Source organism: Calidris pugnax, unplaced genomic scaffold, assembly GCF_001431845.1.
Source record: "Calidris pugnax isolate Ruff unplaced genomic scaffold, ASM143184v1 scaffold225, whole genome shotgun sequence".
In the NCBI taxonomy this organism is placed as follows: Eukaryota; Metazoa; Chordata; class Aves; order Charadriiformes; family Scolopacidae; genus Calidris; species Calidris pugnax.
In genome coordinates this window covers 6,752,763-6,768,271 of record NW_015091072.1, presented here as the reverse complement: position 1 = coordinate 6,768,271, position 15,509 = coordinate 6,752,763, and the positions used below count along the sequence as shown (strand labels likewise).

Below are 15,509 nucleotides of genomic sequence, written 5' to 3'. Positions count from 1 at the left end.
AGGTGCATGGGGAAAAGCTGCAGATCCAATTTCTCCAGCTGCAAAGACCAGCATAGATTTGACCTCCCTCAGGGAGGCTTTCACATGCTTTTCTCTATTACAGGATATAGTTACTAAAGGCATTTGTTTTTGCCATTTACTAGGCAGGACAGAACTTCCCTTAGCCCCAGGCAAGACAGATGGGCACACAATTCCCAGTGCACTTGAGCTGGACAGCTTAAAAGGGCAACATATCTACCCCAATTTAAAGACCAGTAAAACAATGTTTAGGTAAAAATTATTTTGGCTTTGAGCTTTTAACTGATACCTATGTACTTGATTTCCATGTAGAAGAGGAATAATGTCTTCGTTTACCTGCTTTTGGGTCAGGACGTCCTTTCACGCATCTCTGAATCCACCCACACACGTCTCAGTACTGCTACCTCACCTCTAGACCATTCAGACAGGAATTGGGAAAGGCAAAATAAAAGCAGGCTCCATCTTGCACATGGCTGAAATCCGGATGTTCAGTGTGTGTAGTTTGATCAAAACTTCTTCGTAGGCTTTCTGCCTCCTGAAGAAGATCTAGCCCCTCTCCACAGTCAGGCCTGTGCTGACAGTAGAAGTCTTGGAAGACTCCAATCTCTGCAACTTTTTTGTTTCCCATTTTTCCCCTAGGGACATCCTATAAATTCCGTGTCCGGGCACTGAACATCCTGGGAGAGAGCGAGCCCAGCGCGGCATCTCGGCCATACGTGGTGTCTGGGTACAGCAACCGAGTCTACGAGCGCCCTGTGGCCGGGCCGTACATCACCTTCACAGATGCCATCAATGAGACCACCATCATGCTGAAGTGGATGGTAAGGTTTGTCAGGGTGGAGATGTCTCAGTGTGCAGGAAGCAGGTGGGTGGGTGATACTTGCCTGGCTTGCACACCTTCCAGGTTACCACACTGGTCCCTGTCACCAGCACAAATGGATCTGAGATCCAATAGCTCCCTCTGGTAACGGAGGATTGGGCTTGGTACACATAGAAGCCAGAGAGCCTAGGAAACCCTTTCCATCTGAATCTGACATTGTACACAGGAGGCATTTCAGCAGATAACTTCAGGGTCTTGACCATTTTGTTCAACAAGCACAGTTCAACAACGCACAGGGCAGCGGCTTGCTCTTGCTCTCCTGGCCAAATTCCTGGAATCTATTAGCACCTCTATCTGTCCCAGTAGTTTCTAGCAGATACGTCCTTCACTCTCGCTTGCTGGGTAGCAATCCTAAGTGCTGATAATCATTCACACTGTCCACCCCAAAGGATTTATTTAGAAGCAGGCAGGGTCTTTTGGATCACATGCCCAGATCCAAGTGTTTCCAACAGCTTAGCGCTCATTCAGAGCAACACATTGCCATTCTCTCCAAACTACTTCTAGCCAGAAATTGCTTTAGGGAAGGATGGGCACTGCTACTCATTCAAACACAAACAGTAGCTGATAAAATAGTGGGTGAAAGATAGAAAGAACACATGGAGCTGGGACAGTACTGCCCTGGGTGGAGGAGGAAGAGAGCTGTCTTCAGAAACCCAAGATTCCTGTGGTCACTGGTTCATGGGAAGATGCAGTTTGTCTGGAAGCCATGAGTCTATTTGAGTTAAGGTGAAGGTGCACCTGTCCTTGCCCAGCTGAGTCACTGTTGCTGAGGTCTTTTTTCTCTGAAGCATTGACTGTGGCTGCTGAGAGGGAACAGAGTACTGGATGCTTGGGGTGACAGTACCAGACTCGTGCTTTGTCTGTTACCTGAGAGAAGTGAGGTGTGAGAATATCAAGTAGCACTGAGCTCTTGGAAGGAAGCCCTTACTGTGCAAACCAGTGTCAACACAAGGAAGGTGCCCCTGCTTGGTCTTCCTCCTGTCCCATCCCATTTGTCCCCACTGCTCCTCACCCTAGTACTATATGAAGCACAGACATTTGCTAATTTCTGCTCTTTCTCCCATTTTCTGCAGTATATCCCAGCCAGCAACAACAACACTCCCATCCATGGTTTTTACATCTACTACCGCCCCACTGACAGTGACAATGACAGCGACTACAAGAAGGATGTAGTGGAAGGTAGGAGATAGTGAGAGACTGGCCCCAGCTGATGGTTCCTCCTGGAAGAGCACACAGCCAGAAGTAACACAAAAGGCTGCTGCTGCTGTCCCAGCCTGCTTTACTTAGCACTGCTGCAGAGCTGGGCCCTCTCGTGTTCCCCAAGGAAGCTAATGGTACCACGTGTGTGTTCCCTCCTCAGGAGACCGCTACTGGCACTCCATCAGCCACCTACAGCCAGAGACCTCCTATGACATTAAGATGCAGTGCTTCAATGAGGGTGGAGAAAGCGAGTTCAGCAACGTGATGATCTGTGAAACCAAAGGTAACCAGCTTCACAGGGCCCCTCTGGCTGCTGCCACCCCTGCCTGCAGCTGTCAGGGCACAGCAAGGCAGGTACCATCCCTGCCTGACGGTGCGTCATCCAAGCTCAGGCACGGCGACGGAGGCAGCACAGGGGCAGCAGAGAGGCATAGGTTTGTCGCTGCTGTTGGTCAGTATGTGTATGTACCCACAGCAGTACTCACAGAGCCCTCACGCAGGGTCCGTTGCCCTCAGAGTAGCAGTTACCTTTTGTTTTCCTGAGAATCACATAGATGGTGACAGGAACCAGAAGGGCTAACTTTCCCTTGCTGCGCTGACCCCCTGGGTTTGGTTATAAGCAGGTCCCATGTTCTCTTCCAGGCAGTTGCACTGTCACGATAAAACCAGTATTAAGTCCAAGTGTGTGTTTTGGAGAAGCTATTTTGCTCCTTTTGCTTTAGCAGCCCAAGAGCCTGGCAGATCTGTAAGCCAAGCACAGAGGACTTGTCTGTACTGCAGTGTGCATCAGCCTAGGAACTCCTCAGTCACCCAGCACTTCTTTAAAGCCACCATAGAAATCAGTCCATTCCACAGCAGCTTAGACATCCCTGGAGAAGGCTGCTATTCTGTCTGCCATGTCATAGAATCATAGAATTGCCCAGGCCGGAAGGGACCTCCAAAGGTCATCTAGTCCGACCTCCCCGCAGTCAGCAGGGACACCCCCAACTAGACCATATCTGTATCTAATGCTCTCTCTCTGTCTCTTCCCTTTGCAGCTCGGAAGTCTCTTGGTCTGCCAGGTCGTCTTCCACCCTCCACAGTGCCCCCCCAGCAGCATCCCCCACTCGGTGGTGGCCACAGCGGCCTGGGGACAGGAGCCATGGTGGCCCGTTCCAGCGACTTGCCATACTTGATTGTAGGCGTTGTGTTGGGCTCTATCGTACTCCTCATCGTGGCTTTCATCCCTTTTTGCCTGTGGAGAGCCTGGTCCAAGCAGAGTAAGGGTTCTTTCTTGAGGGCTGATTTACAAGATGTGCTTTGCCCTCTGGGTTAGACCTGACCCTGGGCACACTTGGGTCAAACACCCAAAATGTGAGGGTGGCACATTCTGGGAAACAGGGAGAGGGGTGGGCAGAGGGCAAGTCCCAAATGTCCGGTGGAATCCCATCAAGACAAAGGTCACAATTTGTCCCTTGTCCTGCTTACCTTGTTGAGAAGGAAGTCTGTGACTAGACAGACTTCTAGTTGTGGATGCTCCATCCCTGGAGGTGTTCAAGGCCAGGCTGGATGGGGCTTTGAGCAACCTGGTCTGGTGGGAGGTGTCCCTGCCTAGGGCAGGGGGGTTGGACCTAGATGATCTTTAAGGTCCCTTCCAACCCAAACCATTCTATGATTCCTCGACTAGACAGGGGGAAAGGGGTAATCCTTTCACCTTCATGTAGGGCCCCTTTCCACCATTTGTTTACAAGGGTGCCAGGATAGTTGCCTGATAGGAGAGTCTCACACTATTCCTGCTGGCAGCTCACTCCAAGAAGCTCAGCTTTGCCTCTGCCTTTGGCCTCAGACTTCCTTTTTCTTCCACCTGCAGAGCAAACCATCGACATGGGCTTCCCAGGAGCTGGGCTGCTGGTATCATCCTGCCAGTACACCATGGTGCCTCTGAGGGGCATCTCTGCTCCTCGTGCCAATGGACATCCCTATGTTAACGGGCAGCCCTACGCTAACGGGGCACATCTGAATGGCATCTGCCCCTCCGCAGGAGTGGGCTATGCAAGCACCAAGCCCCGCGATTACAGCCCAGATGAAGTGCCACAGGTATGTCCACACCTGCAGTTACAAGTTACTTTGGCATGAGCTGGAGGCTGTGGTTGAAGTGAGAGGGTTTCTCTAGATGTGGCTGGCACCCTTTGCAGCATGTAGAAGTGGCAAGACTGGCTTCTTCTTAAAAGGGATTTCCCCTTTGCAGTGGAGTCTGAAACATGGGAGGAACAAGAAGGTCTCCAAAACACTGGTGAAGAGGTGGTTTCTTGGGGTAGTGGCTCTGAGTATGGAGGAGGCAGTGAGCAAAGGCTGCTCTTATGGGAAAGGTTCCTCTTTCTCCTGAGGCAAGCTCACAGAGACTAATGCTGCTGAGCACTCTGTGTGTAGATAGTAACACAGGCCAAGGGAGTGCCATAGCTGAGACTGTAAGTTGGGTATCACCCCCAAGAATTCAGCAGTAAGCATGAAGGGAGCTTTTCAGCTCACTTGGTTCTACTTGGTTCTACTCTGTCCTTCATTGTCTTTTTCTTGCCTTCTGTCATAAGAGCTTCAACAGTCTGCCTCGTGGCTCTGGCTCCCAGATCAACAGCTGCCTCTTAATGCTGCTTTGTGGTGTTGCTCTGCTAAGAATCCTTCTCTCTCCTTCCAGTCACACGAGGAGACCAATGCCTTGCTGCAGGCGAGAGTGCTGCAGAACGGGAATGCCCAGCAGGACTACCAGCCCTCCAGGTTAGCCTTGGCTTATGGAGGGGGAGGGTGGAACAATCCAGTGGGGGCCACAAGACTACACGCTCACAAAAGCTTGCCCTTAGCACGGTCCTGTCATTTGGGAAACAAATCCATGCTCCAGCTCTCAGCCTTCTTGGTACAAGGAGGCCATCTAAGCCATCTTCAGCTAATGCCTCTGATGGTTTGAGGGAGGGATAATTTAATTGTAGAGATTGCCAAGACCTATTTGCCCCCTTTTCCTCCCCCTGCTCCTAAGTGGGAGACTGAAAAGTAAGGATGAGAGACACTAATGTTTATGACTGAATGCTGACAAACAGCTGCCCCAGAACCTGGCCAGGGTCCAGCTGCAGATCCTTTGTGTCTCACTGTTCAGATGTCAAGTCATTATTCCCGTGTTCCTCAGGAGGTACTGCTTCTCCCAGCTCCTGTTGCATCCACTAGATTTTTGAGTCATGGATACCAGGTCACATCACATCATTCCCATCCCACAAGTACACCCCAATTTCTGCCCTTCCCCTCACTTAGGAGTGCTCTATGTCACTGTATTGATGCAGCTGGCTGGGATGTTACACAGGTCATATCTTTCAAGGAGGAAAGATCTGGGAATAGTGCTAAACCTCTTTGTCTGCTTCCCCAGATTGCCCAACTCAAGAACAGAGGACAGCTCTTTCCTCTACAGTCTCCCTGATGACTCCACTCACCAGCTTCTTCAGCCACAAGATGACTGTCCTCACCTTCAAGAGCACTTTGTTGGCCTCCATCATCCAGTGATGGGCAGCAAAGTGGGAGGCCCCAGCCTGGATGTTCGACGGGATCCCCTGTTCCACCAAGGTCAGTGGTCTGGAAAACTCTGTGCTTGCTTCATTGTATCATTTTAGGCCGATCTTGATGGAGAGCCTTTCTGATGGCTTTGTTCATGCTTGCTTCTGCAGTGCAAGGACAGTTTTAACACTGCATAGAACAGCATGGAAAGGCCACACTAGCCAGTTGGTGGCTGTAAATTGCCTCAGTCAGTTTTAAAGAACACATTTCTCATTTATCTAAAAGCTTGAGCTATGTGCTGCCAGAAGGGCACATACCCACCTCCAGGTGCAAAGACACTGTCCTTTTTTTAGTCCTTCTTAATTTTGCGTTTTCCAGACCACCAGTAAAACAAGGTCCCTGAAAAATTATGTGAATCCATCTCCCTAGGACCTGATCCATTGATCCACTCCTGTAGCATGGATCAAACTTTTTGTGTGCAAGCGTAGAATCAAACTCCCATGCAGCCAGGACTTTCAGAATCCAGACCTTCCTGTTTGATTAGAGTACCTACCCTCATAAAGTAGACTGTTGACTAGAAAGGTACCATAGTATCTCTCAGCTCTGTATGCATTGTAATTGTTCCTTGCTCCTTTCCTTTTCAGGAAGCCCTTGCTGCCTAGGCCTAGTGCCAGTTGAAGAGGTAGAAAGACTAGATTGCTGCCAGTCCAGAGGAGATCTCCATCCCCAGAACCCAGTGATCACATCTTTGGGTCACGACCTACCAAGACATTTGAACGGCAGCCCGCCACCACTGAGGCCCTTAGAGACTCATTCTCCTACCAGCTAGGGACCAAGCTGCCTTTTGCAAAAGACTTATTCTAAAGAGAAAAAGAGAATGGGTATTTATTTTTGTATAACACCCCTATTTATATATTTATGCACTTGTATATAGATGTATATGTGCCTTTTATAATGCTATGGAGACAGAAGGCATCCTCAGCAAGGTCACAGGAGGGCCCAGGAAACAAGGGAGCAACTATCCGTGGCACGGGGCTGTTCATCAGAGCACAAGATTGAAAGAGCAGCACAAGAGACGTCGCAGGACATGGGTTCAAACAGAGCTGCCACCACCAAGATCTAGCACCCTCTTGCAACGAGGGCTTCACAAAAGATAACGCTGTCGAAAAAGTCTTTTCCTCTCCCCCAGGGGAAGGTTTGTCCCGAGAACACACTCCTGTGAACGGACTGGAGTTATGCACTCTGCCTGACCAACTTAAACAACCCTTCACATACACGCCATCTGCAGCTGCATATCTGTAAAGACAAACCCACGCTTTAACATCTAAAATAAAGGCTTTAGTCTTTTCTGTGGCTGGCTGTATACTAAATCCTCCCACAGAATGAACCTACTCTTTTTTTACTTTCAGACAGCAAGCAGGACGTTTGGGGAACGGTGGCGTTTTCCTGCACTTAGAGTTTTCCAAATAGCCACCGACATGAATCTTCTTTATGCTGAGCTCAGAAGAGGGACAGCCACTACCTGTGCCAGTCAAGTGACATCAAACATCTAGTGAGGAGCACAGCTAGAGGAAATTTGCATTTATCTCTAAGGACAGCTGCATGAGTTTGGTGGTGGGAGGGGGAGGCAGATGGACACCCAAATCTGCAAATTTTGTTTCCTTATCCCCCACCCCTATCCTGTGGTTTTTCAGTATCCTTTGGATACTGGTAGCCTTTGGATAAGGGTAGGTTTTTTTCCCTTAAGGCAACAGGGGATGCTCGGCACTGAAAAGGCAGGCTGCACGTGTACCATTCATTCCACTGTGCTGAGGCCAGCAGGGGCAGTGCTTGTGCCTGGCTGGGGTCTGTTTGGATCCTGGCTGAGCATACATCAGACAGAGGAGCAAAGACCAGTGGCAAAAGGCAGGGAGTGGGGCAGAAGAGCAAGAACAGCTGCAGGTTGTTTGATCTATTTAATTAAAAATTAACAACAAACCCCAAACCTCCCTGTGTACCCTTTTTGCACTGGAAGAACAGTGCAACACAACCCCTGCACTTGGGATGAAGGAAGTTATCAGAGCAGGACAGGTAAGTGCTGTAAATGACTGTGCCCTGCTACTATACTAAATGCCAGAGGCAAAAAAGGATAAAACCTGAAAACATACAGGGCCTGGGCTCCCGCTCTGTTGAAGCCAGTGCAAGCCAGTGGAAGTACAGGCTGACTTTGTATTTGCTATACCTTCCTCCTGGCAGGTAAATACCATGTCCTGTGCTGGAAAACTGCAGTTTTCCATTGCCACAGAGCAGAGGCAAGCAGGAAAACATGTGATTGGCTCCATACCCGTCTGAGCACTGCAGGCCCTGAGGACAAAGGTCCCTTTGCTTTCTCCAAACAAAGGGCACTTTCCTTCTCTGCTAACTGAGCTAGTTAGAGTAAAGTGCTACAGCTGGTAGGATGTTCAGTAAATAACAAAACACACCTTTAAGGCAGACCTCTCTTCACAATTTTTGAGACCACAAGTGCCAAAGGTATATTTGCCCATGTGACACTCATATCCAGACTTCAACAGCCACTCATTTGAAGAGCAGATATATGCACACGTGCACACACACACACAGCATCTGTCCAGCACAAATCTCTGCAATGGGCTGATAACAGCAATTACTAGTTGTATTTGCACTTTCAAATTCCATATCTGTCACTACAGTCATATTTTGATAGGGAAAGCAAATACAACCCTTTACAACTAAACCCCTGAATAGCCAAAGCAATTAATTTCACACTTGCAGGTACAACTACTGCCACAGTTACCCATGCCCATTTTTAAGGGAGGCTTGGACTGTTAGTTACCGCTTTTGGCGTAAGAACAGGGAATGATTCAGTTGGTGTTTCAGAGTCCTGTGGCGATGAAGGTTGTGGAAAGAGGCACTCATCTTTTCTTCTAAGGAGAGCAAGTTCTTCTCTTAAGTACCCATCTTTTCTGCTTAGAAGATTGATTTCTTCTCTTAGGAGGGCTGTGTCATGAGCCATTTGCTTGAGCCGTGACTCCAGCCTGGCCTTCTCTTTGATGGCAGTAGTTCGGGTGGCCTGAAATTCTGCTCCCTGTAAGGAGAGAGAAAAAAAAGATAGCTCCTGTAAAACATGGGAGAATGAACGGTGGAAATTTATTTCAAGTGGGAAAGTGAAGCTTTCTAAGAGGCAGGACAGATCACGACTTCTCCACTTCTCACTCAGAACTACTTGGAACTCAAAGGGAGGGACCAAGAACTTAGACTCAGACTGCTTTGGCAGGGGGGTTGGACTAGATGATCTCTAGAGGTCCCTTCCAGCCCCCTGTGATTCTGTGACTGTCACAGGTAGCTGCCTTATTCCCTAATACAGGGCAAAGAAGATACTTCAATTCATTTGGCTGTTTCCATGTAACAAAGGAGTAATTTTGACTTGCTGCAAGGTGTTTTTTAATTACAATTAAGCTGAGTTTCTTTCAATATTAGAAAGCAGCTAAGTAAGAAATTAGCAGCTAAGGTATGACCTACTTCTGGATCAGCTCATTCATCTTCCCTTATACAAGGCCTGGAGCAGCCATTCAGCCTGTGCCACTAAGCAATATTAGCCTGAACTGCTGACTGCAGAGCAGGATGCAAGACCAAAAACCTGGTGAGGGCCAGATGATCCCTTACTTGTGTCTGAACAGTCCCAAACCTGCACATAGTACAGTGGCTAAAAAATTTACCAGATCATTCTTCAGTGAAGCCAGCTTAGTTTCAAGTTGCTGCTTTTCAAGGCAAAATTGGTTCAGCTGCTGCAGCTTGCTGGTGTTTTCCTTCATCAGCTTCACTAGCTGCTGCCGCCGGTCTAAGATTCTATCCTGGAAAGATATAAAAGGTTGAGCTGGGATGAGAGAGGACAAAAAGTGTCAAGTGGGGAAGAAGCACTAGGTACAACACAAGTGTCACACAAGAGAGGTAACAACAGACTGACCCTGCATACACCACCTGATCCCACACTACCTTTAGTGTAATATGGTGTTGTGGTCTTTTTTTTTTAAATATTGCAAATGCCTAAGTAGGTAAAGCAGTTAGGCAACACAGTACTCCAGTGTGTGCCCTTCTGTAAGGTCAGCACGTTTCCTGCTTGCATTACAGTAGCTGAACCATAGCCCCCCCTAAATAGACATGAACTCTTTGGACTGCACAGACTAGCACCCCAGGTATGAGCCAGGGCTGTCCTCTACTCAACTAGTTTGTCACCAAAGGCAGTGGGAGGAGGCAGTAGGTACCAAATACCAGCTGAAAACCAAAGGAAAGCAATCTGGAAGAACTTCACATGTGGACTGAAGAAGAAGAAAGCATTTGAGGAAAGTAAAACAAAAAGAGCATTAACTGCCTCCATGAGAAAATAGGATGCGCATTAGCAACTGGAACAGAGGTAGGAATGGTGATGGGAAATGCAAGTTGGACATTAATGACAAGTGAAAAGAAACAAATATTTAACACGTTCACAGAAGATTTTAGTGTAACTATTCAGCCCCAGGGAAATGAAGCCTTACAGATCATCATAACATAGAAGTCTTCCTCCTTTTCCTGTTCCTTACCTCCCACTCTTTGAGCTCCAGGGACTGCTCATATTCTTTCTGCATTATTTGCACTTTCAACTCTTCCACGTGTATGTTAACAGAGTGTGCTTGAACTGCTTCAAAATCAACCAGCCGGCCAAACTTCTTCATCATCAGATGATGGCACTTCTCTTCCAGTCCTAACAGAAGGGGCACGGCACAAATGGCATCACTGCCTTTCATTGGTTAATAAGAATTTCTGCCTTACCCTCAGCTTTTTCTCTCAGATCTTTGGTATTTCCTCTGTAATAAATAATTCACACAAAACTACACAGATCTCATAACTGGGTATTGTTGTTTGTATTTGTCCGTGACCCTGCCCGTGTGGTCACAAAGCCACACTCTAAGCCAGGCCTAGTAAGCTGCTCCCCCACCCAAGGCTGCACAGGGCCTCCGCAGGTTTGGTGGAGCTAGACACATCTTGGGAAAGCAAACATTTCAAATAGGGCTTGTTTCATTCTTCTTATGTTACACAGAGGATGAAGTTGCCAAAAAAGCTTATGTAGCTTTGGGGAAAGGACTTTTTTCCTAGCAGTTTTGCTTTATAGCCAGAAATAGCAATTGTGTGTCCTGACTTAACAGTCTCATCTCAGTCAACTCTCCTTAATACTACGTTCCCAAATTATTTCACACAGCCTAATTAATGATTTTGCTGTGCTGGAGAACTACCAGTACTTAATCTAATGGTCCACTTGATCTGTTTTTTCTGTTTTATTTTCTGCAGTAACCAGCTGTTACACTCACACAGATGTTAAGACAGACATCTGGAGAGTTACCCTCTGCCAGAGAGGGGGACAGAACGAGCATTAATATGCTGTGTTGTTCAGAATCTCTGTTACTTACGTCGAATCTCTATCTCCATCTCCTTTTTGTCCTGGACAAGCTGCTTATGTTGCTCCTGGGCCACCTTATAGATCTCTCTTTGCATTATCTTTTCATTACGTAGGTCCACAATTCTCCTCTGCAGATACTTTAAGGTCTGGTTGGTAAATACCAAAGCCTGGGAGAAGTCACTGGGCATCTCCCCATTAACCAAGTACTCCACCTATGAGAAACTGCCATAAGCAAGGCTGGATTTACTGATTAAGGGTGCTGGTGATTTCTCTGGATAGCAAATGTGTGAGCGTTAGAGAACTAATGAGTGAGATAATAGTGTTTTAGGCCAGGGAATCACTACCACTCAGCAAAGCTTAAAGACCACTTATAGCTGTGATGACTGCCTACATATGAAGCTGTCTACCCTTCTATGGCACCTGGGACAAAGGGGGAGTAAGGGACTCCCTGTCAACTGTACTTTTGAATGATCTGGGAGCTGTGGGATTGCATAGTCAGGTCTTAGACTCTTCTGTCTTTCTTACCAACCTTTTAATGAAGGGAGATAGAACAAATGAGGAGACCTGAGCTTGTCTCAGAGGTATATAAGGTGGAACAGGCAAAGGCCTATCATCTTCTCTCTCTGAGGACAAGATTCAGCCCAGAGGAAATAACAGCATTGTCTTGAATTTTTCTCTTCATTTTCTACTTATCATCCCTGTACTAACAGCTATGTAGATGAATGCACTGCATTCAATCCAGCATTATTGAGTCAGGCAAAACTCCCATTAGTTTCAATAGTTTGAGGGCTTTTTTTGTTTGTTTTTTTGGGGCTGTTTGTTTTTTCCAGGAGAATATCAGTAGGTATGGGCCTGAAGGAAAATCCCATGCCACACATATAAAACACTTGAAGACTATGCACATTTCAGCAATAGACTGACCTGCCTGTCCTTAACTCTCTTCCTGCCTGTCCTTAACTCTCTTCTGTCAATAGGAGAAGGAAAAAAAAAAAATCTAGAGGAAATAGCAGCATGAAGTTCAATTAATAGCACTTCACTCCCAGGAGACTATGGTGAATCATGAACTAAGGGCCCCAAAGAACAGTAACACCATTATTTAGCTGTACGTAGGCTGTTCTGCACCTGCAGATGTACAACTTCTTGCATTACCTGATGGAGTTTCAAAGGCACAACTACATATAACTCATTCAGTCTCTGCTGCTTTTCCCACTGAAAGGTCTCCAGTTCCTTCTCTGTGGTGTTCAGACTGATTTCCACTGCTTTTACCTGCAGAAAGACAAATTGGGGACAAACAAAAATCCATCACTACTCAAATACATAAGGCAGCAAAGTTCTATGTTAGAGTTCCTGATCCAAAGGGAAAGAAGTATAGAAAACATTACGCTTTTTTTTTTTTTTAGCATACTATGATGGATGAGTTTCACAGCCAAACACGAGGATCATCTACATATTGAAGCAAGGTTCTACCCTGAATACCTCTGTGCACATGTACACTCATAAATGTCTCCTTCGTAGACAAGCCCTGTATCAAGAGACAGTTGCTTTGTTAGCGTCTAAAACACTTCTAGATCTACCAAGCCTGCAAGATACTTTTTATTGTGTTTTGCCTGGAAATGCTTATTGATTCTTCATGAGAAAGAAACAATTCAGACTCAAATGTCAGACCCCAGGGTGAATATGTGGCAGTTGGCACTTAGGAAAGTCTTTAAAAACTAAACAAAAAATGCTGTAAGTTAAGCATATTTGATGGAACATTTCTGAGACACAATAAAAGCAAGACTTGCGTAATGTTATTTTGGCAGAATCCTCTCTCTATCCTGGATAACCCTTCAAATTAAGATATTTTTGAAGTAATATAAATCAAATGTCTTGAGGAATGCAGGAGCTCAAAAAAATCTAAAAGGAAAACTTGCACCAAGAGATTTTGTGAGTGATTACTATGACAAAGAGCAGAATAAAATAACAAAAAGCAAAGGAAATCGATGGAAGAATAGCATTTTTATGCATTTTTTTTAACCTGCATTTGTGTTAGGGTCAGTATTCTTTAATCTCTGCATCCCCAAACTCATGCACAGAGGATAGGCCAGGCTACACCAGGTGTTTCATCTGAACCAGAGAATCCCATTTCTGCTGCTGCAGGATGGTTAGACAGCTGGGAAGGAACTGGACCCCTACCCTGGATCCAGCCTCATGGCAGCTAAGGTTGGACCACCTTGATTTACCCTTTTCAGGAGGACAAGTGACCCATGTTGAGCTGCCTCCTGTCTGTGCTACCACAGATATCTCTACCCAAACTGAGGCCTCTCAAAGGCTTAGGATTTTGTTTTTAAATCTTAGTCAAAATCACTAGCACAACATTTTCACTGTAATGGAGCCAGGTAATACTTGCTGAGAAGAAAAACACTTCAATACCTTTTTGACCAAGGCATTATATTTCTTTTTGAGGTCAGCAGCAGCTTTCTTCTCCTCTGTTAGAGCTTTCTCAATGTCTAACAGCTTCTGCCGGAGCTGGATGGTGTTTTGGAACAGCGCCTCGCTGCAGTCTGAGAAGGAAACAGTCAAAATATAGCTTAGTTTCATCATGACTGTACTATAGTTGCAGGCTTGAACTAGTAGCTTCTCCTACTGTGCACACTGCCCAGAGTTTTCCGTAATAAGTCCACGTTCTTGGTTCCCTACAGCTTTCTCAAACATAAACCACATGGGCCATGTTCCTCCACAAGGGGGTGAATGTCTTGGATGGACCATTTTCTTTACGTCCAGTCAAGACAATTTGTTTCCAGACTAAATGCATCAAAGCCAAGTGCTCAAAAGTTTGCTTTTGTAACTAACGCAGTCCCACTAATTAATAGATGTTACAGTATGATCTTCAATTACGTGAACTTGTAGTTGTTTATCCATAGCACCCTTCACTATAAATAATGAATTTGCTGTAGGGGTCATTTATAGCTCTATTTTTAAACAAAGCTGTGGCTCATAGGACCTGTTTCATTTGTTTCATGTAAAGGAAGATCTGTGAATTTCTATCTAACGCAGTGATTTCAGTCATACTAATCAAGTGCATAATTATGCTCAAATCAGAGGGCATAATAAAAAAAGAGCCCAATAAAGGCAAATCAAATGACACACAAAAAGAGAAATATGAAGAGGGTAATGCAACATGTAATTCCCTATGAAATTAGTAATTTGGACTTATTTAATAAAAAGTAAAAATCTTCATTTCTTCCCATTCCATTGAAAAAGGAGATGAATGAAGAGCTAATCAAAAATTCAATTTGTAGAAAGGATGTTAAAATCTAATTTAAAAAATATAAGGTAATTTGTTGGTAAGTTCTAACTGAAAATAAAGCAGCGTTGTTACACGGTCATCGACATATCAATCAAAGATTTTATTTTTTTAAAAAAAAAACAACACCCTAAACTAGTTAAAAAAACACACAAAAGAAAAAGGAGCTGGGGGGATGGGTTGCTTGCCTTTGTTGAATGAATGAATGAAGATGATTTTACAAAGTAAAGCATTAAGTTCACAGCTACCCTTAAGAGAGCAGCCCAGCAACAGGCAATTGCTGCATCAATCCACGAGGTGGTAACAAAGAGCTTCATTTAACAGCACGGTAGGGTCCCGGCAGAACTTCCCTGAGCAGGGATCCAGCTAGGCCAGGCAGCAGGTTCCCAGAGAGCAGCTACAGCCTCGCTCCGGCCCCACTCCTGAGAGGAGCCTTTTCTTTCCAGAAAACAACTGTGAAACAGTTAATGGTTCTTTACACAAAGTAATTAATTCTTAGTGCTTAGCCAAGTTTTATTTTTCCAAACTTTTTAATTAGGGGACCCTACACTACCAGCGGTTTCATTATTTTCACTGAGATTTCCTGGGGAGAAATGCTGCACTGGGGAGGGGTACACACATCTGGCCCTTAATGGCATTAATATGAAATGAATAATGAAAAATTCTGTGTTTCTTTTTAAACACACAATATTGCCCCTAAAGCTAAACAAGTAGTCCACACAAGGAAAGGATGGCTTAGGTACCGTTTGGGCAAACAGTGTCATCAAAGACTTCATCTTCAGATCTAGAATTTTCTTCATCAATCCCCAAGCTGGACTCCTCATCATTCCCCTCTTCATTCTCATCTTCTTCACCTGGAAGAAAAGGACAGTACTGCTGGCTTGCAGAACACTCCCAGACCCACTAGCTCTGCATTATGCCAAAGTGCTGGTGAACACAATCCCAATAATCCACAAAAGATCATCCTCGTAATATGTGAATCCAGGTGCCTTCTGCCTATCATACTGATCTGATAATTTCACAGAAAGGACAAAAAGAAAAAAACTGAGAGAGAGATATCACCTAGTAGTGCCAAAAATAACACTGGCACATTTTGGGGGCTTCCCACCTTTTGTACGTGCTAGGAATTTAAACTTTGTGGGTTTACCATTTTACTACAGAGATTAATCAACCAAGCAAAA

General features: G+C 45.6%; 2 protein-coding genes across 6 annotated transcripts in view; one reads left to right on the top strand and one right to left on the bottom strand.

Annotated features, from left to right (window-relative positions):
- Nucleotides 1–6,981, top strand: part of BOC (BOC cell adhesion associated, oncogene regulated) — a 58,266-nt gene extending 51,285 nt beyond the window's left edge. For all 5 annotated transcript variants that reach the window (XM_014957240.1, XM_014957238.1, XM_014957239.1 and 2 more), the window contains exons 12-19: nucleotides 658–839; nucleotides 1,972–2,077; nucleotides 2,259–2,381; nucleotides 3,136–3,357; nucleotides 3,948–4,174; nucleotides 4,770–4,849; nucleotides 5,487–5,680; nucleotides 6,256–6,981. In XM_014957240.1, the coding sequence (XP_014812726.1) occupies nucleotides 658–839; nucleotides 1,972–2,077; nucleotides 2,259–2,381; nucleotides 3,136–3,357; nucleotides 3,948–4,174; nucleotides 4,770–4,849; nucleotides 5,487–5,680; nucleotides 6,256–6,440 (1,319 nt within the window). In that variant the 3' untranslated portion in view covers nucleotides 6,441–6,981. The remainder of the gene's footprint in view (nucleotides 1–657; nucleotides 840–1,971; nucleotides 2,078–2,258; nucleotides 2,382–3,135; nucleotides 3,358–3,947; nucleotides 4,175–4,769; nucleotides 4,850–5,486; nucleotides 5,681–6,255) is intronic.
- A 933-nt stretch (nucleotides 6,982–7,914) lies between these two features.
- CFAP44 (cilia and flagella associated protein 44) overlaps nucleotides 7,915–15,509 on the bottom strand; it is a 37,863-nt gene continuing 30,268 nt past the window's right edge. The window contains exons 26-32 of the mRNA XM_014957234.1: nucleotides 15,072–15,182; nucleotides 13,455–13,585; nucleotides 12,192–12,308; nucleotides 11,053–11,254; nucleotides 10,189–10,349; nucleotides 9,328–9,462; nucleotides 7,915–8,696 (exon numbers count right to left, since the gene is read on the bottom strand). Of these exons, the coding sequence (XP_014812720.1) occupies nucleotides 8,418–8,696; nucleotides 9,328–9,462; nucleotides 10,189–10,349; nucleotides 11,053–11,254; nucleotides 12,192–12,308; nucleotides 13,455–13,585; nucleotides 15,072–15,182 (1,136 nt within the window). The 3' untranslated portion in view covers nucleotides 7,915–8,417. The remainder of the gene's footprint in view (nucleotides 8,697–9,327; nucleotides 9,463–10,188; nucleotides 10,350–11,052; nucleotides 11,255–12,191; nucleotides 12,309–13,454; nucleotides 13,586–15,071; nucleotides 15,183–15,509) is intronic.